The 24694-nt window shown below is 37.4% G+C and overlaps 1 protein-coding gene across 1 annotated transcript in view; it reads left to right on the plus strand.

Annotated features, from left to right (window-relative positions):
- The window catches only part of GTDC1 (glycosyltransferase like domain containing 1), a 261970-nt gene that overhangs the window by 186432 nt on the left and 50844 nt on the right, over nt 1-24694 (plus strand). The window contains 1 exon segment of the mRNA XM_069472992.1: nt 18235-18576. Coding sequence (XP_069329093.1) covers nt 18235-18576 — 342 coding nt within the window.

A 24694-nucleotide genomic window follows, 5' to 3' on the forward strand; every position in this document is an offset into this window, starting at 1 on the left:
TCTCTAGTCTCTACCCTTTTTTATATAAGCTGTTAGAGATTGATGGGATAAGAGTATTTTAGAGAGAGTATTTCTATCTTTAGCAAGTCCTGCAGAGGTGTACCCATCACCTCTGTTTAGCATTTGTAGGTATTAATCCTGGACATTAGATCCTCAGCTGAAATGCCAAGATGATAGGAAAAGTCTCCATTCTACATCCTATGACATGGGGTTATTTCATGTTATAGAGATGTCACGTGGTGAAAAGATTCTAATTTTTTTTCTTTCAAAATGGATTGTTAGTTATCTCAGATGCTTTCTGATTAGTGTATTACTTTTTTAGTAGTGGCCCAAGCCATCAATAAATGTACATTCATTTTTTCTAGAGGTATAACCCCATTACAATAAAATGAAAAAAAATTATATCAAAGGAATGTTCTATATTGCAAAGCTATTTCTATGTCACAGTGTGTAGTCCTTCGAAGCAATATTTTGTTGATCTTAGTGACAACAAATTCAATATATCTAATAATACTGCATAGCAGGTCTTCATTCTCTTTCCTGTTGATGTGACAGTCACTCTTTAATGAAACCTTATTTGATATACTATTTGCATTGTAGATCAGGAATGAAGAGCTGAGTTTGCTTAAGCAATAGCTGAGCTGTTTATACTTTTTATATTCTTCTATCAAGAAATAATTACCCTCCAACCAACCTTACCTCATTCCACTTCATGTATTTAAACCACCTAAATGAAACATACTCAAACTCCCAAAGCACACATCAGTATACAGAAATAATCAGGACCCAGAAAAGCATAGAATAATGTGTACATAACCCTTTCCACTTCCTCACACCAAGGCATTCATTCATTCAGCAACTGCATATTGAGCATCTACTGTGGGCCATAAACCTGCAAGGAAACAGCGTTGATTTTGCTCATTTATTTACACAGTGAAGTAAAGAATAAGATTTGTTTGAACTCAAATTCTATAAAATTGAAATGTTATTTCTGGCCTAACAAGGATTTTGTAACAAGACTTTTAGTATCTCATGGGTTTGTTGCCACTATAATTCTCTGTTGGAATACATCTACACATGGATTGGTTTTAAATGGCTTTCAGCAGTTTACTGCAAGGCCATCTGGCCATTTGCTGTCTGTATATTCCCAAACTAATACCCTGTTCTAGAATAATCTGGCTTTTAATACTCTTTGGGCTCAGTTATGCCCTGGCATACATTATTGAAATGTTAAATGTATATAGATTAGGGCATGTATTGACAGTTTAGGTGATATATGCAATACTTTAAGATAGCCCATGCCAACAAGATGTAAACTTTCAATATAGCTAAATTATGGAATAATTGCTTTTTTTTTAAGTTATAAGAAATTCTTTTTTTTAACATGAGAATTCCATTGATTACTTACTTTTTCTAGGACATGTATTATATGGTTAAAGGTATACAATTTATATTTATATCCAATTTAGTATTTAAAGAGATATTTGGACATCTTTGTGGCTATGACCCACAATAATAGTAATACAAACTGAATTGATGTAAGTGTCTACTGAGAGTATTTGCCCATATTCATGAACCTATCTTCCAAAGAAAGGATTTTTCAAGGTGGAAAGTAAATAACTCTGCAAACAATGTTGAACCTCACAATAATGTTCATTCAGCATATTCTGAAAGAGAACCATGGATTGTTGTGATCCCTAAACGAACAACATACTATTTGTTTCAAAAATTTGGAAGAGGGAAATTCATGTAATGTTAAAATGTCTGTTGATTATTCTAATTCCATTCCCATAGAGTAGAGATTTGAGTTTGAGGGGGCACTCTATAAATACCTGCTAGTTGCCTAATAGTTTAAGTAAATATCTTAGAATTTAGAAAACTGGTGAGTTGTTTTTTTTTAAGGAAGGTAAAACTTGGGTTCAAACTTCTTTCCATCAGCTCACTTTAGTGCATCTGTAGCTTTTCCGAGGCTGCTGAGCAATGCTTAAAAGTGAACTTATCATCTTCCTCACCTCTTCACAAAACCTTCTTCTCTTCTGATGTTTTCTATCCAATATCTAGTCCAGTTTTAGCAAGTCAGAAAATGGCTCTAACAACTTACTATAGGATTAGACTCTCAAGAACTTCAGATAAGATACTAGGATTTCTGGATAGAGAAGATAAACTAGGACTTAAAGCAATTAATAGCATAAAAAATAAATTGAAAACATAAATTCAAAAGATATTATAATGCATATTTTTAAAAGGACTAAGTGGAATTTTTATATATTCATCAAAATTAACTCAGTGGATATGTTAAGTATTGGACATTCGTCAAGAGATAATCAGGGCCGGGCGCGGTGGCTCACGCCTGTAATCCTAGCACTCTGGGAGGCCGAGGCGGGTGGATTGCTCAAGGTCAGGAGTTCGAGACCAGCCTGAGCGAGACCCCGTCTCTACTAATAATAGAAAGACATTATATGGACACCTAAAAATCTATATAGAAAAAATTAGCCGGGCATAGTGGCGCATGCCTGTAGTCCCAGCTACTCGGGAGGCTGAGGCAGTAGGATCGCTTGAGCCCAGGAGTTTGAGGTTGCTGTGAGCTAAGCTGACGCCACGGCACTCACTCTAGCCTGGGCAACAAAGTGACACTCTGTCTCAACAAAAAAAAAAAAAAAAAAAAAAGAGATAATCAGTAGCCTAGAAGCTAGATATTAAAAAATAAAATGATTATAGCAAAATGGAGGAAGAGATTAAAAATAGGAAAGAAATATTATGATTTTAAAAGATAAGAATACAACATATGTCTAATAAGAGTACCAGAAGGAAAAATTAGAGAAAATGTAAGAGGCAATATTCAAGGATATTTCTGCACAAAATTCCCAGAGATTATAAAAGCCATACATTTTTAAGATAATGCATGTATTTTGTTTTAAAAGGTCAGAGAGTACAAAAAAAAAGGTTTATAATAAAAAGTTAGATGATCTTCCTCAGTCTTTCCTAACCCCAAAGCCCCAGACTCTCCTTAGAGGCTACCACTGACAAAACTTTTAGTCATTTATCTTGCTATTCCTTGATTTTTTAAAATATGAGATGTTATCTACTGACTTCTTACCTTTGGATATGATGATTTAGTCAGCTCTCTTAACACACATACTTTCCCTCACCCTATTTTTCCAGTATGACTATACCTTAGCTTTTGGTTAAATAAATATTCTGAGTTTACAGCATTATTACTATGTAAAAATTGTTCCCTGCTGAGCCTCATTGTGTTCTATGATTAGATTTCCATTCCCGAACAACTCTCCATTTTTTCCTAGCGCTAATTATCATGTTGGCTTCATTTGCTTGGTTTGTATGTGATATAGATAGTTTGGATATTTGTCTCCTCCAAATCTCATGTTGAAATTTGATCCCCAGCATTGGAGATGGGGCCTCTTGGTAGGTGTTTGGGTCATGGAAGCGGATCCCTCACGAATGACTTGGTGCTGTCCTCCTGGTAATGAATGAGTTCTCGCTCTATTAGTTCCTGCCTAAACTGATTGTTGAAACAAGCCTGGCATCTCCTCCCATCTCTCCTGCTTCCTTCCTCTCACCACATGATACCTGCTCCCTTTCACCTTCCGCCACGAATAGGAGCTTCCATAGGCCCTCACCAGAAGCAGATGCTGTTGCCATGCTTCTTGTACAGCTTGCAGAATCATAAGCCAAATAAACCTCTTTTCTTTATAAATTACCCAGCCTCAGATATTCTTTTATAGCAACACAAGCAGACTAAGACACTGTGTCACTGTCACAAATCCATTCCCAAGCTCTGTCACTACCACTAATTCATCTTCTCAATATCAGCCACATCAGGAAACCTATCATTTCCATTTTTTTTTCCTTGGGTACCATCTTCCTGGAGGCCTCAATTCTTCTATTCCTATTTGTTTTAGTTGCTTTCTGGGACTTTAAGTCAACTATATCCTGTATCTTATGTCTTTCTCTTTATTGGTTTACTTTCTCCTTATATAGAGGAGCACATCTACCAGTATCTCCTCAAGAAAGAGTATATAAGAACTAAAATTTCTCAAGACCTTGCATGTCTGAAAATGCCTCTCTCCTACCTCACATTTGATTGATATTTGGCTGAGTATTGGACTCTCATTGAAAATTATTTACATCAAAAGTTTGAGGTCAAAAAAAAAAAAAAAAGTTTGAGGTCCTGTTCCATTGTTTTCTGCTTTTTGAACTTCCTCCTGACGAGTCTGATGCAGTCAATTCCTGGCCCCTTGCATGTGACTTCCCTTGTTCTGGCACCTGAACAGCATTAGGATCTTCTTTTTTTATCCCTGGTGTTCTGAAATTCAGCAATATAAGTAGAATATTTATATTTAATTTGTTCCTTTCTTACTCTGGGAACTCAATCCTGTTAGTACAAAGAATTTTCTTATATTTTTTCTTTGATTTTCTCCCCCACCATTTTCTCAGCATTCATTTTCTTTAACTCCTAGAACCTTAGATTGGCCTAATTTTATCTCTTCTCCTGTTTACCTCCTTTTAGTTTTTTGTTTTTGTTTTTGTTCTGCTTTCTATAAGAGTTTCTCAACATTATCTTCCAATCTTTCTGTTGATATTTTTTCAGTTACAATATTTTTAATTGCAAGCACTCTGTCTTGTTCCTGAGTTTCCTTTCCTATTGTATTGATATCTTGTCTTTTCCGCCGTGGATGCAAAATCTTATTGTGGATATTTATTACAGGTTATTTTTTTAAAGTTTTCTTCTGTTTTCCACACTGTCTCAGTTTCTTCCAAGTTCCTTTTTTCTGCTGTTTACTTTATTGTGTTTATTTCACATTAAGAGTTTTCCTCAAATGTCTGGTGGTCCCTGACTGTGCATTCATATTTGAGAGCAAGACCATGAAAGATATTAGAAGTTCTCTGTTCAGAGACTGGGCTTGTTGACCCGTGGCCCTTCTCATAGGATGAACAAACAGAGATTCAGTTGTTTTTTTATGGCTTCCCGCACATGTCAGTTTCACTAGGGCAATCCAGTTAGTTTCCAGAGAAAGGCTCCTATAACCTCCTGGAAGGGGAATCTCTAGCTGTCTGGGAGCCAAATGCAGGAAAGGTGCTGGAGAAGCATCACCAGTTAGGTGGGTGTACTTTCATTTCATTTCCCTCACCCTTGCTTTTGGCCTTGCCTGGTATGTGATTCAGCCACCCCGCTCCCCCTGCCCGAGTTAGGAAGCGTCCTTTCTGCTGTTGCATAGGGGCTGGGGGGAGAGGGGAGGTAGTTGCCTGGCTGCGTGGGCATGAGGAGGTTATCAAGGGGTTTGAGTTCACTTTATATAGAATTACTATTAGTTCTTCTGTTTTCAGTTCTGCTCTGCAACTGAACCTCCAGAGGAACCTGGAGTGACCAATTCCTGAGTCTTTTGAAGTTTCTGTGCAGCACATGAACTTCTTCTTGGCTAACACCACACACACACAAACAAAATCACATGCACTTCTAAACGCGCTCTGCTTCCTCCTCTCTGCTCAAATACTGCTCATCCAGCTGCTTCCCATCTCCTGAAATTTGGTTGACATTCTTTGCTATTGTCTTTCCCAGCTTTTCTCTCTGTCCTTGTGAGTATAAGCCTTTTTAAAAATTCCTCTACCATTATTTTAGTGGGAATTCAAAAGGCAGGCGGGATTGAACGTTGGTTTCCACTCTATCACATTTGCCCCAATCTGTTCACACTGCAGCCAGAGTATTTATTCAGACCCTCAACTTTCCAAATGCCTACAAACCTCTTCACTTCTGTCATTGAGGGTAGAAAGGCCTCCCCCTGCTTATTTCTCAGGCCTCATCTTTTGTCCTTCCCCTCTGCCAACTTCCTGCCTATGTCTACCCACTCAGTTCTCAGGCCACATTTTGCTTTTTATCTCTGGATCATGTTCTCTCGTGCCCTGGGCCACTTGCATATGCTGTTGCTCTTAGGACAAGCCACCTCTCACTCCCACCTTCTAATCATCACAGAGGTCACTGCTTAAGATCAGCTTCTCTAAGACCCTGCCTGGTGCTCGCCCCCTCTCCAGGGATGGGTTCTTTTTTTTGAGACAGAGTCTCACTTTGTTGCCCAGGCTAGAGTGAGTGCCGTGGCGTCAGCCTAGCTCACAGCAACCTCAAACTCCTGGGCTCAAGTGATCCTTCTGCCTCAGCCTCCCGAGTAGCTGGGACTACAGGCATGCGCCACCATGCCCGGCTAATTTTTTCTATATATATATTTTAGTTGGCCAGATAATTTCTTTCTATTTTAGTAGAGACGGGGTCTCGCTCTTGCTTAGGCTGGTCTCAAACTCCTGACCTCGAGCGATCCACCCACCTCAGCCTCCCAGAGTGCTAGGATTACAGGCGTGAGCCGCCGTGCCCGGCCCAGGGCTGGGTTCTTTCTTATATCCTAACATCTGATTCTTTCCTGTTTGAGTCACCTACTACATTGGATGTTTCATGAGAGCATTTTGGCTATTTTGCGTGGCACATAGTAGGCAATCTAATTTTTGTTGAACTGTGAATCAGTTTTTCTTTCTCTGAACCTTTTTCACTCAGTGTTTTCACTGAGTATTTAAGGTTTTAGCCTTGCTTATATTCTAGTACTTGTCCAGCATGTCAGATAGTTCAATTTTATCCATCTGTTACATTTTTATTTCCCCTTTTCCAAACTAGAAAATATAGAAAACCTGAAGTATAGTGTTTGTACCCTCACTTTGTACACTTAAAAAGTTTTATTTCAAATGTAAAATTAACAAAATTGTGTTTCTAATATTAGTTCTGAAAAGTCAAGGTCAATTTCCATAGCTTTAAAATTAGCAATATAATCAGAACTTGAAGTGAATCAATAGTTGGTATCTTAGCATTTAATGTGGGAGCGAAAATAAAATGTGGTTGTGCTAGAAGTTAGATTTGCTGGTAATTTTGATTTATTCAGGTTGTGAATAGGCAAATGTAAAATAAAAAAAAAAGACTAGATTTTTGATGCCCATCTGTTCATGCTTCAGAGATCTGGGAACTGATGTTTTAAATTTCCTGGTTTTATTTTCCTGGTTTATGCAGTTTTAAGAAGGAAAAAGACAGAACCTCTCAGTAAGAAAAATGGAGGAATAAAAGTAAAGACAAGGAAAAGTGAAGGGTAGAAAAAGTACCGTAGGAAAGAAATAATAGAAAGAAAGGAAAATATTTGTTTAATTTAGAACATTGGACCTTTTTGCAATTAATGTGCCTCTAAGCATGTGTACAAATCTTTGATTAGTATACAAATAAAACGATAACATATTAAAAGTACTTGCCTTAAATGGATGGCTGAAGTGTGACTTGTAAGAAATAATAAAAAATGCATCTTAAAGAAGGCATGGGTCTCTGGTTCATAAAATAGGCTCAACTATGAAAGGGCCAGTGGAGTCTCGCATTAGAATTTTTTAGAATGTTGAGTCTTTTTCTAGTAACAATGATGATCTTTACCATTATTATCAGTAATAAAAATAATTGTATTAACTGAGTTCTCCCTATGTGCCAAGCAACATGGAAACAGAATTCTGCAAGGCAGCATTATTATTATCCCCATTTTATAGATTTGGTAACTGATAGTTAGAGAAAAGACTTTTCCCAAGCAGCCAAAAAGTGACAGAGCCCTGAATTTGAAACCAGATGGTATGCCTAGACCGATGCCTGACACTGTATGCCATTTTGCCTCTTCATAATAATTATAAGATGATCCTTAGACGTGATGAGATGCTGGATCCTTACTTCTACGAGAAGTCTAGGATTTTCCTCATCCTCATTGTACAGATGAGAAGACTCGGGTTTCGAAAGATTAAGTGACTTTATTCACCACTGAACAAAATTTTAAGAAAAATTCCTTTCCTGAAACTTCAAATATTTATTCTTTTTTAATTTTTAAAAAGTAACATTTGGCTTCAGAATAAAATTTACAGACATTTTCTCCTTTGTATTTCCCAAATTCTCTCATCAGCTTTGATAGCTTGCTCTTCTTTTACAACATTCTCTTTCTGTCGCTGTCAACATAGATATAGTGCCTCCTACTCCATTATTTTCCTGAAACTGTGTTCAGGAAATTTCACCCGTCATGGGGTTGTCCTTTTTCTCTTTTTCCACCACAATATTCAATAAAATCATATCATGCTCCAAAGAAGACTCTCCAATTGGAAAACACTGTTCTAGGGGAATTCTTATATTTGGAAAGAAGAAAGTGATCCTTTCTTGAATACCAGCACATTTTCCCATCTTATTTTCAACCTCCAAATAATGGCTTTCCCCCAGTAAAATATGGAATAGAACACATGATAAGAGAACATTTTTAGAGATTCTATCATTGCTTTATTTTTATTTCTTTATTTATTTTAGAGACAGGGTCTCGCTCTGTTGCCCAGGCTAGAGTACAGTGGCACCATTATAGCTCATGGTAACCTCAAACTCTTGGGCTCAAGCAAATCCTCCCTCCTCACCTTCCTAGGTAGCTAGGACCACAGGCATGTGCCACCATGCCCAGCTAATGTTTTTTTTTTTTTAATTTTTTAGAGAAGTCTCACTATGTTGCCCAGGCTGGTCTCAAAGTCTTGGCCTCCAGGGATCCTCTCTTCTCAGCCTCCCAAATGCTAGGATTACAGGCATGAGCCACAGCACACGGCGCATTAATGCTTCATTAATGTTATAGGAGATGTTTGATTCTCAAAGGAGTGAGAACATTTACTTGCCAACAAGGTAAATCCTTAAACAGCAAGCAGAGCATATGTACACGCGAAACATCTACTTCCTCTTGCTTGACATTACTTCAGATCCACATTAGGAAAAATTTTTCATTTTTATATACCATCATTAAATTACATGAGGTGAACAGGTAGAAGCTTTTGAAACTCAGCTATTTAGTTACAAATTTAAAAAATGATGAGCAAATTATTAAGTTTGAAAAAATTAGATAATTTGAATGATGGAGTCAGTAAACACAGTTTTGTTTAAAGATGATGTGGGTAATTTAAAATTTTGGATGCTAAGAGACCAAAATCAGTATTATGAGATGTCACTATACACATACTAAAAGCTTCATAAATACAGATACAACCTCTTACACACAGAAGGATCTTAAGTATATGTTGAATGAATATTTGTTGACTGATTCAACCAGTGACTCGTTCACTGACTGACTAGGGAATGTGGTTTTACCCAAGGTAGCTGTAGGAATAACCCCATAAATATGGATAGTGCATGGAGGAGTAAGAAATGGAAAGTTTACTTAGATTTACTCAGCTCCGACTACATGTTATGCCCAACACATGTTCTCTTTTTAATGCTCTCAAGAAATTTGCAAAAGAAGATATTACTATCCCATTTTACAGATTAGAAAACTGAGATTCAGAGAAACTGATTTGAATAAACTAAAAAATACAGGAAATGCCAGTGCAGTCCTGTGTATCGACACAGCCTGGATTCTCTCCCTTTCAGCATACCTGTTGCTTGAGTGGAGTAACTTGAGGTACTTCACAGAGATTTCTTTACCTGCTCCCCAAAATAATCTTCCTCACAGACTTACTGTGGTGCCTGAACATATCCCGTTTGTGATTATTTTTCTTGAATTAAGGTATTGCCGCTTTTGAAAGATGGGGTGCATGGGCACAGAAGGTGATTAATGCATTGTGGTAATTTACGATTAGTCTCCAACAAGACCAGTAACAGAGAGCCCAGCATGATTCAAAGGTGGATCCAGAGTGGAGCTTGGTTTCAGGATAAGCTGCAAGGAGACCCATGGTGGCAATCAGAAAGTAACATAAAGATCTTAGGGAATTGACCACCAGTGGGCGGAGAATGCTTAAAAGTGGAGGTAGGAAAATAAAGATTCCCTGTTTGCAGTTTAGCTTACGGCTTTGCCAAACTGTGTTGAATTACTAGAGTAAACCTTGTGTAAACGAGAGAGTTTGTTGTTCTTAGAGAGCTCTTTCTGGGGGGGAGTGGGGATCGTGAGAAGTGAGTGTACATATGTTAGCAAGGATGGCTCTGGGTTTGATAAACATTTGTTCTGGCAACATGCAAGGTAGCTTTTCTTATTCTCATACATTCATAAGGACCTTAAATTTTCTGTGTGGGAGGAATATATCCTAAAGGGATTTTATAAAATTGAATAAGACAAACTGCTCATACCAGTAGGCAGTTAAATTAGCAATGTATACAATCTAAAACACTTTGAAATTAAGAGAGAATGGGGAATAGGGAATTGAGGCATAATTATTTAAGTTAAATAATACTGATCACATAAACTCTGTTGCCAGAAGAGGTCATATAAGCAAGTGGTATAAATGAGGTTATCTGGGAAGTGTTTGGTTTTCAGAAATGACTCTTAGAAATGGTGGTAGAAAATAAAAATATAAAGAAATAGGCTCATGGGAACAGAACCATCTTTTCCTTATGACATCCCATATATTCCAGCTATTTAAAGAACAGACATCAGGAAGTGACATACATTTTAAAGCAGAGAAGAGGAGGCCAAAGCTTCTCTCTTTGACAGTGGAACCTTCTCTTTTCAATGAAAGATGCTGTCTTCACTAAGTGTCTCATCTCTGGGACCAGACATAGCTAATGAGGCTAGTCTGATAACCACAAATTTTCTTTCAGTTTCATCATGTATTTCTCAGGCCAGTAAGTAGGATTCACTTATTAATTGTAACCGTAGCTAGTTTCTATGGATCCTGTTTTTCTATCTTGTCACAAATTTCTTCATAGTGCAAATAAGACACTCTTACGCAGTAACCTCTCACAGACTGCTGTCAGTATTTCATATTGGCTTTAAAAGTCTGTACCGATGCGAGGAAAAATTTGTTTCAGGCACCAAACCTTGAACATCTAAACGACATGGCCTCCCCAGCCACAGTGGTGTCGGAAGGTTGTTCCCCAGAGCATTTGTGCTGTGTGCATGTGGATGGTGACTGGCTCATCTGCAATTCGAGCTTCTTCAAATAATGTTCTGCCAGGAGTTTCTTACTGAAACATCGTTCATAGACATGTGCCATCTAGTTTATGAATATTTGCTCTTACCCCTCCCCAGTAAAGAAGAGCATGCAGCCATATTACAACTGACCAGCCAAGCGTAAGTCTGTCCTTCTGTTTAATGTTGTGTCTCTAAACATCTAGTTTTAAATTATGATGGATTTCCTTGTTCGTGATTCCCTTATTTAGTAAAGATAGTGTGGCAAGGAGGTGTAAGAGATATGTGTGAAAATGCTATATAATGATTTTTACTTTTATACTTTATAGGTTTATACAAATCTGCTCACCATATAAGTGATATATTGGACACATGTGGACTAGCATGATTTTTTAATTATCTTTGATATTTGCTTATGTGGCTAAATTCTAAAAATGTTAATTTTGTAATTAATTTCCAACACATTGTTTGGTAACAATAAATAATTTGGGTTGTAAATCACCCAAAGCCTTAGATCACTGAACTGCCTGAATGTGTCTTCCCAGTTAGTTTTGGAAAAGTTATTTATGTTTGATTCCTGTTTCCTTTCTCCTCAATTTGGTTTCTATCCAGGAATCCACAGAAATCACTTTGATAAAAATGGTTGATATTTTTTTCTGCTGTCATCCATATCAGCCTTGAACCATATCTTCTGTCACATTTTTCACAGGTTCTCCTGATTTCTTTCAGAGTCCCTTTTGTCGGCTGATATGTCACATTGGTATATGGCCTCTGGTTTGGGTTTCATCATTTTCTCACATGAATGCATTTTCCCATTCCTTCTGTCATCTCTACTACACAAAATATGCCACCACCCATCTGGCTGCCCCATGCTTTTCAGACGCTGGCTGTGTACCTCCTTGGGTCTCAAGCAGTGTTTCCCAGGGTATCCTTTATTGACCACTCATTCTTTAGGTGCCTCTTGCAGGGGAAGGGGGGTGCAGAGCACAGGTTTCTTACTCCATTGAGCATTAAGTTTGGCAAACAATCGTCATGTAATAGGTGCTCAAGAGATATTTATTGAATGAACAAAGGAGTGAAGGAAGGAGCATATTTATAGCATACAGTAGCATATAATTTAGGAAGTTCTATAGTGGAGGAATGTTTCACTTTATTTAACTCAGCATTTCCCAAATTTGTTTTCTCATAAAACCTTTTCTGGTGGAACACCTACATGTGTCCCATGGAATTAGTGTTGCACAAAACACACTGTGAGCACCAGACCACAGGCCACAACACTGGGGGGTATTACTCCCCCCAGCCAAGCCCAAGCTGTACAGAGACGTGCTGAGCTTCATTACCTCCCCTCTCCTTGCCTGCCCCACATGCAGGCCGGTTTCCTTCCTCCAGTGCTAATGCTCTTCTCTCTCTTCGCTGGTTCCAGTTTGAAATCATCTTTGATCCACACACTCTCTCTCTTTCTCTTTGATCATCCACTAATTTGCTTCATTTTTTTTCACCTGCTGTCTTCCAAATGTGTTTGGAGAAGCAAGACTATTGATAATCTCTGTCTTGTGGACTTTTATCCTTGGGCATTTGTTCATGAGGTTCTACAGATACTATATTAAGTACTTTTAACGTTAACCATTTTATTTTATTTTTATTTATTTATTTTTTTGAGACAGAGTCTCGCTCTGTTGCCCAGGCTAGAGTGCCGTGGCGTCAGCCTAGCTCCCAGCAGCCTCACACTCCTGGGCTCAAGCGATCCTACTGCCTCAGCTTCCTGAGTAGCTGGGACTACAGGCATGTGCCACCATGCCTGGCTAATTTTTTTTTTTATATATATATTTTTAGCTGTCCAGATCATTTCTTTCTATTTTTAGTAGAGACAGGGTCTTGCTCTTGCTCGGGCTGGTCTCGAACTCCTGACCTCAAGCAATCCTCCCACCTCGGCCTCCCAGATTGCTAGGATTACAGGTGTGAGCCACCGCCCCCAGCCTATATTAAGTAGTTTTTATTAAAATCTCTCAAAAGACAGTAGTGAGCAGTGGATACCACCATGACATACATTTAAGCTATGATACTCTCTTCAACAGCACATGAATCAACATGAATGTCCTAAGTTGCCTTGCATTAACCTTGCTACCTTCCTCTTGACTACCTCTGTGAGTCAGCTGCACATACTGTGGCCTTTCAACTTTAGCAGAAATAAGCTAAGGTGCCCAGAGCATTTCTTTTACCTACCATTAGTCTTAGTGCAATTAAAGACATCTCTCCACTCTAGTTTTTTCCTTACTGTTCTGGCATTTGACAGATCAAGCAAGAGGCCATATACCAATGTGACATATCAGCAGACAAAAGGGCTTCTGAAAAAAATCAGGAGAACCTGTGAAAAATGTGACAGACGATATGGTTCAAGGCTGATATGGATGACAGAAGAAAAAAACATCAACCCGCCAAATATCCGATAAGGCGCTTGGCCACTCCTATAGCTACAGCTCTAGGTTTGTACGTTTGAACGTGCAGAGGGCAGGAGGGCTGTAAATTTAGGTCTAGAATATACTTCTTCCATCTGTGTCTTTAAACATTGCCCAACATAGTAGTGGAGGTTTTGGCAGTGCCTCCGAAACCATGTTGGGGAACAGAGGTTGGGAGGAAGGGAGTTTTAGAGGAGAGAGGGCAGGAGGGAGGCTGTGTTTCTGTTTCACATCTTAACTATCAGTGGGAAAAAGTTGAGTGCAGGGGTCCCATGGCTGATAACAGTTTGTAAATGATTACAGTAAAAATCAGAATATTTCTAGAAGTAGAAACAGGTTCTGATGGAGCTTCTGAGAGATTCAGAAACAGAGAGGTGTTCTGGGCGTAAGATGGGCAGTAGCATTTCTTTATGAAAAATGAAAGAGGTTATTAATAAATGGAAAGCCTGACGTATGCTCTAAAAGGCAACTCACTGTTTTTCTTCTGACTCTTTCTTTTCTCTCTTTCACTCCTTACCTTAGGACCTTTTCTCTTCTCATTAGCACCTCTACTAGAGTTGGAGCTGGGGAAGAGAAAGGAAGTGTTCAGACATGTGCCTATTTGCATAGACACTTCATTGAGTTAATGCCAGATCACAAACATTCTGTCCAGTTCTATAGAAAAGCCAGTTTTCACCCCATCAATAAGGTATTATTTTCTTTTTTAGCATAGAACAGTTTATTGCCAGGCTTCTCTTAACTGTATATTATAAATAGTGTCTGATTAAGAATGTTCTGGATGGGTTAATTAGTGTGGTGACTATTATTAAGCAAACTGCTTGTTAGTATTATGCCTATTTGATCTTGGTATTGATGTGAAGTAATTGACCATAGAGCTACATTTAGAAAAGCTGAAATAAAGTTTTTTTGATTTCTATTATGTCAATAAATTGTTTATATTAAACATATCTATGAAAATATGAGTTTCCTGGCACAGAGAATCAGAGTAGACTCTGTGTGGGATGGTAGATGAGCTTTGGTTTGGTCTGTTTTTAGAAATATTAATACATTTGTCCAGCTTGCTTCAAGACCAGCTCTATTGAAACAAAGGAGTAAAAAAATTATTTCAGCTTCTGCTTTCATTCTTGCTGCAAAGTATATGAAAACCAAAGTATTTTTAACTTTCCCCAACTAAAGGACATATCCTGTTAGATTCAGCTAATTGCCTAAACATTTCTCTTGGTGATAATCCCTATAATAAATAGACTGGTAAAGAAAAATATGAAAAGATGTTATAAACAAGGAAAACATAGCTTGTAGCCACCTTCCTTCAAGTACTGGATTGTTATCTATATTATTTATTGGTATTTTGTCCAGTTATATTATTAAGTTTCCCTAGCTGTAGCATTTCCATAGGGGATTTATTCCATGAGCTAATAAATTACACCATCAGGGAGTTTTTCTTGAAATTCAGCTTAAATTTTCCCATTCTTAATTTCATCTCATTACTCCTAGTTATACCCCCTTGTACCGGGCTAAATAATTATTCTTTTTCCTTAGAGACTCCTATTATGTACCCCTCTAGTTGTCACTTAACCAGGCTATTCATATTTAGCTCCTTTAATCTGTCCTCATAAATCAATTCTTCCATTGCCTTAATCATGATTATTGCTCTTCTAAGAACCCTCTAATTTTCGAACATCCACAGTTCTTAGGTGCCCTAGATGAAATCAGCATTTCCACAGTATTCTATCCCGGCAGACTTAGTGTCTTCCTTCCCTGTACAACAGGATCCTGAACTAAGTGGCATCGGTTCGCTGGGTCAAATCAGCACTTGCTCAAATTGTCAAACTCAGGATGGCCTAAAAGTGTTTTCCGTGTGTCCTACTTGCATTCAAGGTTTATTTTGATTTTTTCAATCTCGTGAGATTTGTAAGCTGTTTTGGTTACTGTCCCTATTTATAGTCTGCATCTTTGCATGCCCTGTCCTTATTCACTACTACCTATCAAGTCAGTCATCCGCAACCTGTGTTAACATGGGATTCTATTCTTCCTTGAGAACATTTAGGAAACGTGTGGAATAAAAGCAAGCCTAGCACCTTGCCCACAGCTAAATTCCTTGTCAGTTACCAATTCCCGTTGTTTACAACCCTTTAGCCAATCTCCTGTCTCTTTTAATTTGCAGTTTTGCTCACATGCTGGCCAATATAAATGGATTTTATGAGTAAGATGGGTCATGATACTGTTTTCTAAAATGAAGATATGTTGTTTCAATGCCTATTGATTTTTTTTTTTTTATTGTGAATCCTTCGTGCACTAAGTTTGTAATTCTGTTAAAATCCCTTTTAAGCTTGCCTGGCATTCTTTATCCGACACAAACAAATAGGTTACTTCACTTGTTTTCTAAATATGTACAGATGTTCCTTCTCTTACCATTTGTTCCTTTTGTTTAGGAGAATTTGAAGATACTGTCATAGTCATTTATTTTTTTTTTACCTTTTGTCGTGATTGATGAGAATTTTTGTTGTTGCTGTTGTTGTTTTAAATACTTAGAATCTCCTCAGTATTTTGAATTTGTTTCAGGAGAAAATTGGTTTGTCCCTCTAATAATTTTGGACCTATGAGGTCTGAAACTACTATCTGTAAATGCCCAGGTTTCTTTCCATTTTAAAACAAGGACTAAAGTTGTTATTTAATTAGGGTGTACTTAAGGGGCTAGTACCATTCTTTGTGTTTTATCTCTCTTTGTACAATCATCTATTTATTACTTGGAGAGTTCTTACATATTCGGTTGATTTTTCTCAAGGCATTTGAAATCAGAATAGACATTTAAAGGGCTTTATTGAAACAAACACAGAAGCCCCCCCACTCCCAAACAAGCTTTCTGATTCTGGAATGTGCATAGGATGCTACAGCCAAAGACATTGTTTCCGGTTCCCGCGGACCCACTGTTCCGAGTGTTCCTCCGGCCCCTGCTCTCAGCCCTAGCTGTGCCCTCTCCCTGTCCCTACAGTGACTGTTCTGGTCCCTCGGCTGGATTCTTAAACCCCATCTCCACCTTTACTCACCTCATCTGAAATAGATGACCTGGCCTAGCACTTCGGTGACACAATTCCTTAGATTCCACACCTGCCACCTAAAATGGGTTTGTTTGTGGCGGGGGAGGGGGGGTAAGCTTCATTTTTCTCTCCTTCTTGCCTCAGCTTTACAAGAAAGCTAGGTTCATTTTCTTTTACAAGGCCCTACTTTCCCCCCATGCCAAGAATCCTGCTACTATCACACATGTTATATTGCCTTTCTGCGTCCATCTTGTAAGACGTTTCTGTTGCTTCAGGATCCTGCTTGCTTCCCTAGCGAGTGTCCCCAAGTGATTTATCCTGTGTCCAAGTGCCCCATTTAAAAAATTCAGCCTTACCTTCCTCACCCTTCTCCTCTTCTATCTCCTTCTCTCTGCCCTTCACACACTCACTTCCTGCAGTCTGGTTTTTGCCTGCGCCACTCCACAGGGACTGCTCACTGAGTGGCCAGTGACCACAGTGTGACAAGGCCAGAAGCTTCTTGTTTCTGCTGCTGTAGCACCTCTGCAGTGTTTCACGCCCCTTTCTACACATTCTTTTAGGGTTTTTGATTCCTGTTTTACACATTGCTTGAGGGCTCTTGATTCATCTCAATAGTATCATATTACTCTCTCGGATTTTCTTTCTATGCTTTCTCATGTTCATGTTTGCTCTCCTTCCATGGTTTTTCCTTCCCACCTACCTCCTAAGTGCCTGTATTCTTTATTCTTCACTTACTCAACAATTCAGAGTAGGACCCAAGTCTCTGGATGGGCCTCAGGAACTCAGAAACCACTCGATTAATCGTCTGGCCCAGTGTACCCCTCCAGACCTCACGTCCCAGACACGCATCAGCCTCTTCAGATTGTATGTTCTTCCCCAAAGAGCATGTGTTCCTTCACACCCCTTTTTCTTTAATCACACTGTTCTTTCATTCCAGAACTTCCCTTCCCTGCCTTGAAAAATGCTTCACCGAAAACCCTACTGATCCCCAAGTCAGAATTAATCTCTTGCTCATCTCAGTTTAAAAAACTGGAGTGTCCATTGTGTGCATAGTACGTCCCAACATAGGGCCATTCACATGTCTGTCTCCACTCTATTCTAAGCACTAATGGTTTGCTCCCCCCAAAAATGGTGAGTTCCTTGAGGATAGATCCTCTATTTGTACATATGGCTCACAACTTTTAAGTTATATTACAATTTTTTTAAGATTTCATTTTATTTAGATTCTGTGTCAATAAGTATCAGTTCTTAAACTCTGTATGATAAAGTATGGAAATATAAGGTACAAATGATAATGAAAACATATTAAAATATACTTTAGGAAACATTAATGAGATCAATTTCATAAAAAGTATATGCAGGTGCCCGGGAATACAGAACAGTCCTGAGCAGAAATGGCAAGTCTTAATCAAGGAAGTTGCAAACATTTTTGTAGGTTAATGAGCATGTATGGCTTGACAATAAGCACTGAGCTGTTTGGTGACTGGAAAACACAGAATGAGAGAGGGAAGAGTGAGAAAGCATCTCTCTAATCTTATGTTTTATGGTGTTTGCAATGCAGGTTTTATAGCCACAGAAACTCTTTAGAAACCATTCAAAAACAGCCTGGTCTGATTTCAAACTTTTGAACTTTCTCTTCGTGGCCACTACTTTTTGTACTTTTCCTAGAATTTTTGTTATAACATCTTTACTTTTTTCTCAGTTTTATATATAATCATTATGTCCTTACAGGAAGGTAAAGGACAAATTTTGCATATTTTTTTTCCACTAAAAGTATATTGCATTTCCTTTTTGTAACAGATTCATGCCTAAGCACAAAACAACCCATTTAAAGAAGATGCTCAGCCTTAAAAGAAATAGTGGTACTACTTTACCTGTGGACCTTCCATTTCAACCAGAGCAGAGAGATTCCAGGAATTTATTGAAGAATTTTGATTCTGAGTACAATGCACACTCTGGCCCTGATAGTGCACAGCAAGGCAATCTGGGTAATTCATTAATGCAGGAGTCACACTTGAGAAAGTCCAACTCATCAGATAATTCAAGCTCTCATCATGGGGAAGATAAACAAGATCCATGTGAAATTTTGGATGGAGTTGATGACCACCAAAGACCACTACACATTGTCTGGCCTCACAGGTGGTAAGTCAAGACATGCCAGTTTAATAAAAGTTGTAGACCTAGTAATAGAACATATATTCTGATGATTGACTTATTAATTTGCTGTTGCTATAGCTTTAGAAAAAAAGATTGTTTTAATGTGGTAGTACTACGAATGTGGTGCCAAGATGGTGCTACTCAATATCTTTACATTAATCGTTGTGTGCTTAGATTAAATTTGAATTGCAGATCATTATTTGCAGTGATTTGACCAACTAACAGTAGCTAGGCACTTCTAGGAAATCAAATCTTATTCAAGAATTTTCAAGGTATAAGAATAGGATTCCATTTTATATGTATTTTATATTTACACACACATCATCACAAAACTATTTCACATATGCACATTGATAAAGCAGTATTATCATTAAAATAAGAACAATTTCCATTATTTTCTACTTTGACCAGTTTCAACTGGGTGCCTTTATTTTGCTTATCATGATATACATCAGTACATTGGAAACTGTTTCCCTTCACCCCAATGCCTCTGTATTGGGCTAAGCAAAATACTTTCTATCTAGCTGAATCTTTTCTAAACAGAGGAAAATCAACTGTGGTGTGTAATCCCACCAAATATAAACTCATAAACTTAACCCTGGCTCCTATAAATTAGGATTTAAAGAGGTAAAATGTCCTGATAATCTTCTGGTATTAGGCATGAACATTTTAATCTAGTTTTTATTCCTCCCAGTTAGTTTAATCTGCATGTGGCCTGATTAGAGTTCACTTCCCCCACAGATTATGGTCTCTTTATTGCAGAGATGCTGGGCTGATCATTAGGTCCGATTTTCTGAGAGCAACTGTTTGCAGGTGAAGTAATAAGCACACTACACCGGCCGGGCAAAGCGCCTTTGCCGAGGATTTGACTTCCAGCACATTAAAACTCCAGAAGCCCTCCCAGTTGATCTGCAGCATCTGGTACCTAAAGGGATTTTCATCTTTGATTCTAAATGTATGAACGTAAAATTTAGGGATTGAAAGTTGATGTGGAATGTGTTTTTGGATTTATTTGTTCAACTTCACACTTCCAGCAGAGCCTTTCTAAGGGAGTAACATTTATTTTTAAATCATATTTTACTTAGAATGTGACAAAGTTTAGTATTCCTTCATGTTATTTTAAAATGCAGTGGCTCTGGATGAAATTAACCTGTTTCAAGGTAAAATAGATGTCATCATTTACTCCCTTCTGAAAAGCCTTTCATTTTATTCTGCTAACCTTTGGTAGTCTCTCAAGTAATGTTTATTGCAAGAAAATCAGTTCTAAAAAGTTTATTTCTGGGTTACCACAAAAAATAATTTGCAGACTGCTGTTACAAAACAGCAATATGGAGGAAAGAGTGAGAACCGTGTTATTCAGTACTTTGCACAAAATAAGACAGCTATGTTAATAAAATTAACAATATTAAATTGAATAATTCCCTCTCTTCCTTTGTATATTTTTGCTTTAATTTAATTTAACTGCCTAAAGTTAGTTGCTTAAAGAGATGCAGCATTATGTTTGTGCACATTCTTATTGTTAAAGCTAAATTATTTTTAATTTGGAGAAGAGGGAAAAAAGCCGCATCAGCAAGAGTAAATGCCAAAATATAAAAGTAACACATTCATCCTTACGGGTAATATAGTAGAACACTGGAAACTTGGAGGTTGCCAGACACATAGCTAACATTAGGGCTAATTTTGAAAATCTAGCGTGCAGTCAATTTTACTGATGCCTGGGGACATACAAGGTAGAAGCTGACAAGAGAACTAATTTTGTTTGGGTTATTTACTGCTATGCATCATCCGCGAGTTCCCGCCTGACACACAGCTATATGAAGGGGGATATTATCACACACTAAAAATTTATGTTGACATTCGATATTTGTTCAATATGTCAGCAGTATTACTTTCATAATCAAAAGAGTAAGAAAAAGAGAAAAGAAAAGCACTTTATGCTCATATAGATATATCTTTTTAATAACAGTCTATAAGGTTAATATAGTTTACCTTTGAGAGTATACAATGAAAACAAGCAGGGTTAGGAGGGGAAATGACAGAAAGCATCAACCCGAGCTGTTTGTTTGCCATTACCTAAGCGAGCCATGTCAGCTCTCTGGCCCGCGTCTGATAGCTATTTGTTGTACAGAGAGCACAGCATAAAAAAAAATATCAAACTCTTAATACTATTGTGTGCCCATAACCATCTGTCACTGCTAGCCTGGAGATGAGAGGAAGATTACGAGGAATAAACACTGAGCCGCCGAGCATTGGTAAAGCCTTCGGGCAAAAAACTCTTGTGGGGACATCAAAGACATTCTAATTCCGAGGCAGTCAAGGATTACAGTGTGTAACCTGTGCTGACAACAGATAAATGACTGGCAATATTGTGCCAGAGCTGTTGGGTCCTGCATGGAGTACTGATGATGATGATGATGATGTTATCTTGCAGAATGGACTCTGCTGGGATAATTTTATGATAAAACACTTTTTTCAAATGCCACTGGGTCTAGGCAGACATTTACTAGCTACAGGGGTAGCAATCAGTTTCTTCAAAATTTACTGTTCTAAGCCCATTAGAGTTCCAACGCAGCAAGACTCTTCAATGAAAATCTAAAACGCCTATATTTTCTTTAGGAGAATTTATGCAAATATTGTGAGCTGAACTCCTACCCTTTACTGGTAGATGCTTTATCATCTGATTTATGTAAATTTGCTCATAAAAATACAGTTTATTTTTAATTGGTGAATATGAATTAGAAAATTAAGATTCTGGTTCAGCATTCATCAAACATCCCCAGCTACAAGCACACATTTATTTAGACCCCTGATCGTATGGGTGGAAATCATATAATTGACCAGTCAATATGAATTGTATTCTGAAGGAAACGATGATTTTCTCCAAGAAATGACCAGGGTTGTGTTTCTTATTCAACCCTCTCAGGCTGAGCTTCCCCCATCCTTGTGTTTCACATGTTCTTGTCAGTATTGAGAGCAACTTGAACTCCCTGCTTGCAAAGGGGGTTTTTCTGTGGAGTAGGCTGCAGGAAGCTTTTCAGTCCGTTGCAGTTTTACCCTGGCCATGTATCTCTTCCAGGGAGAAGGTGTTTCAGGACAGGAGAACACATTGATGATTGTTTCCCCTATCAACATAAAGGAGAAATGAACACTGGAGAGGGCGATAGGGTTCTTAGACCCTGTCATTACCTTGCCTGACAAAACAAAAATAAAACCCTCCTCCTTATCATAAAAAATATGCCCATGAAATCATGCAGTTGCGGTAGCCAACTCTAAAAATGAAGTGATGCTGACCTCATTGTGTTAGTTCCACGCTGGGATCATGAATGGTCTAAAATATAGTGTTAGCCTCTAACATATCTCGTACTAAGTCAACCAAATGTAGAGCCTACTTGCTAGAATATGTATCAAAATCAAAAGTGACATTTTCTAGAAGATACATTCTGGCTTTAAATCTGTGTTAAAATGTCTGTGCATGAGAACAGGCCCTTAAATGCAATGCTTGCCCCCTCTCCTCATTCTTTCTGAATCTGAGCTTGTCAAGGATTATAGTGTGCAACCTCTGCTGACAGTAGATAAATAACTGACAGTATTTTAGCAGAGTTTCTGGGTTCTCTGCAGAGTAATTTGTTTTCTTCTTTCTACTCAGTCTTTAATGTTTTGTTATAAACATCTATAACAAAGCACCGTTAATAGAAATGACTTATAAAGACCTGTAAAAAATAGACTGCAATTGGCAATGCTTGCTTTTTTTAACTATTTTCTTCCCAAATATTATACAAATATTATAATATTATACCAGGTTCCAACCCTTTTGTAAATATTCTCTTTATTATAATGGGCACAAAAGACACACTGTGGGAGGGACCAAGAAATAAAAACAAGTTTAGAATACATTGAAAGATCACTCTCTCTAGACCCCAATTCTCAAACTCTTTGATCTCAAGACCACTTCACACTCTTAACAATTATTGGGACACTGAAGAGCTCTTGTTTATTGAGATTATACCTATCAATACTTACTGTATTAGAAACTACAGTAAGTAGTAAAACTGAGGGAAAAGTTTTTAAATCTACATTAAATTATTTAAAAATAACAATAAAGAACCCAATACATGTTAACATAAATAATGTATTTTTATGAAAAATACCTATATTTTCCAAAACAAAAAAGATGAATAAGAAGAGCAGCATTGCATTTCTTTAAATCTATAATGTCTGTCTAATTAGTAGTGAGTTGGATTCATATATCTGCTTAAGTATTTAATCTGTTATAATATGTTGTTTTGGTAGAAGTTTATGAAGAAAATCCTGCCTCACAAAGAGATATAGTTGGAAAAGTGAGGAGTGTTTTAATGACCTGTTCAGAATATTGTGGGTATTCTTCTTTGATACTATATCAGAACTTGACAAGTAGGAGTTCCTTAAAGGTTAGCAGTAATGTGGAATCAGAAACCACATCAGTGAATTCTTTATGCTCTATTACTTGCAGTTTGAATGGATGTTGTGATATGATGCATTGGTGACTTGGAAAATATAGGTTCACTGAGTTCTGTAGATCTTCCAAATGTTGATACAATTCATTATTCAATATTAAAAAATTATATTTAATATTGCCACTGATCTCATAATAGAAATTTTTGAGTATTGGAAAGCTGTCAAGCTAAGAGTATAAATACATTTTTTCCAAAATTCTAATGTTCACTTAAAAGCTTGAATTTATCATTGCAACAAATATTACTGGTTGTTTTCCTTGAAGTAATAGGTTCACGTGGTTCATATTTGAGGTAATATGTGCCAAATAACCAAGTCTGATTAACCATGGTTTGTCTATCAGTTATTCTTTGACGTAAACTCAGTGTTTCATTTAAAAAGACAGCTATTAGTTGTTTAGCTCACACCTCAGTCGTACTAATACTTTTTCTCAAGACAGCCATTGTACCTTGGTATGCACTAGAAATGCTTTGTGTATGTTTCCCATTTTATTATACAGAATATTAAAAAATGTCTATTAAAGGGATGAAATTTATTAAAATTAGTCATTTTTACTGCTTCTTCAAGGACATTAAGTAAAACAGACATGTTTTTCTTTTATTTTTTTTTATTTTTTTTTCTTTTACTGCAAGTGTAAGTGGTGAAGAATATGATCTCTGCTGGTTCAGTTTGGTGCCATTGCCTTGATTTACCCCTTGATGGGTAAAACCACAAAGGCACCAACAGTTTTACCCATGAGTGCTTTTGCATTATTGGGGCATATGTCAACACAGTGAAAAAGGCAAATTACATCTAAGGATCCTTATGAAAATAGTTTGACTTTGCAGGCAACTTAAACGAGTCTTGAGTACCCTCAGGAATTCAGTCTACCCAGTGAGAACCACTGTCCAATGGAACTGATAATGATATATATACAAAAATATGGCTGCCACCAGCCATTGGAATTGGCTCATTTTTGGTTCTCATAGACTAAATTTTCTTGCCCTGAACATTAACATATTACAGTTTTGGCTTAGCACTTGATAGCAAACACGTGTTTATATAAGAAGACTCTCTCAGAACAAACAGGATTTCTCTCAACATGGGCTAAATAGTTTAGAAGGCCATAGGATAGAGATCGATGATGTAAGAAATTCTGTTCTGCTCTTAAACCCCCTATGAAGTAGGTATATTCTGGTTAGGAAAAATAAGGTAGGAGTGGGCTGTGAGGCATATTAAGGACTTTGAAATTATTTGAGTAGCGGTAGTTATAAGTTCTACTGTGACCTTATCACTTGGGATGTGGAGAAACTGTCAAAGCTCTTCACTTAAAGTAGAATGACTTTTTATGAGCTGTATGGTATTTGCAGCATTTTCTGTAAAGTAATGATAAATCGATTTATGCAAAGTTGATATAATTAGGGGTGTGAATTTGGAAAGGAAAAAGACCAGTCATTCAGAAATAGAAACAGTTTTGAAACACACTTAGGTAAATCACTGAAGTAAAACATGTGCCATAATATTGAAAGAATTTGACATACTATATTTTTAGAAACTTTGGTGATTTCTAACCGAAAATAAGTGATTGATATAAAATGGAAAATTATGCTTTATTACTTGGTAGTAAAGTAAG

The sequence above is a fragment of the Eulemur rufifrons genome, chromosome 1 (assembly GCF_041146395.1).
Source record: "Eulemur rufifrons isolate Redbay chromosome 1, OSU_ERuf_1, whole genome shotgun sequence".
NCBI lineage: Eukaryota > Metazoa > Chordata > Mammalia > Primates > Lemuridae > Eulemur > Eulemur rufifrons.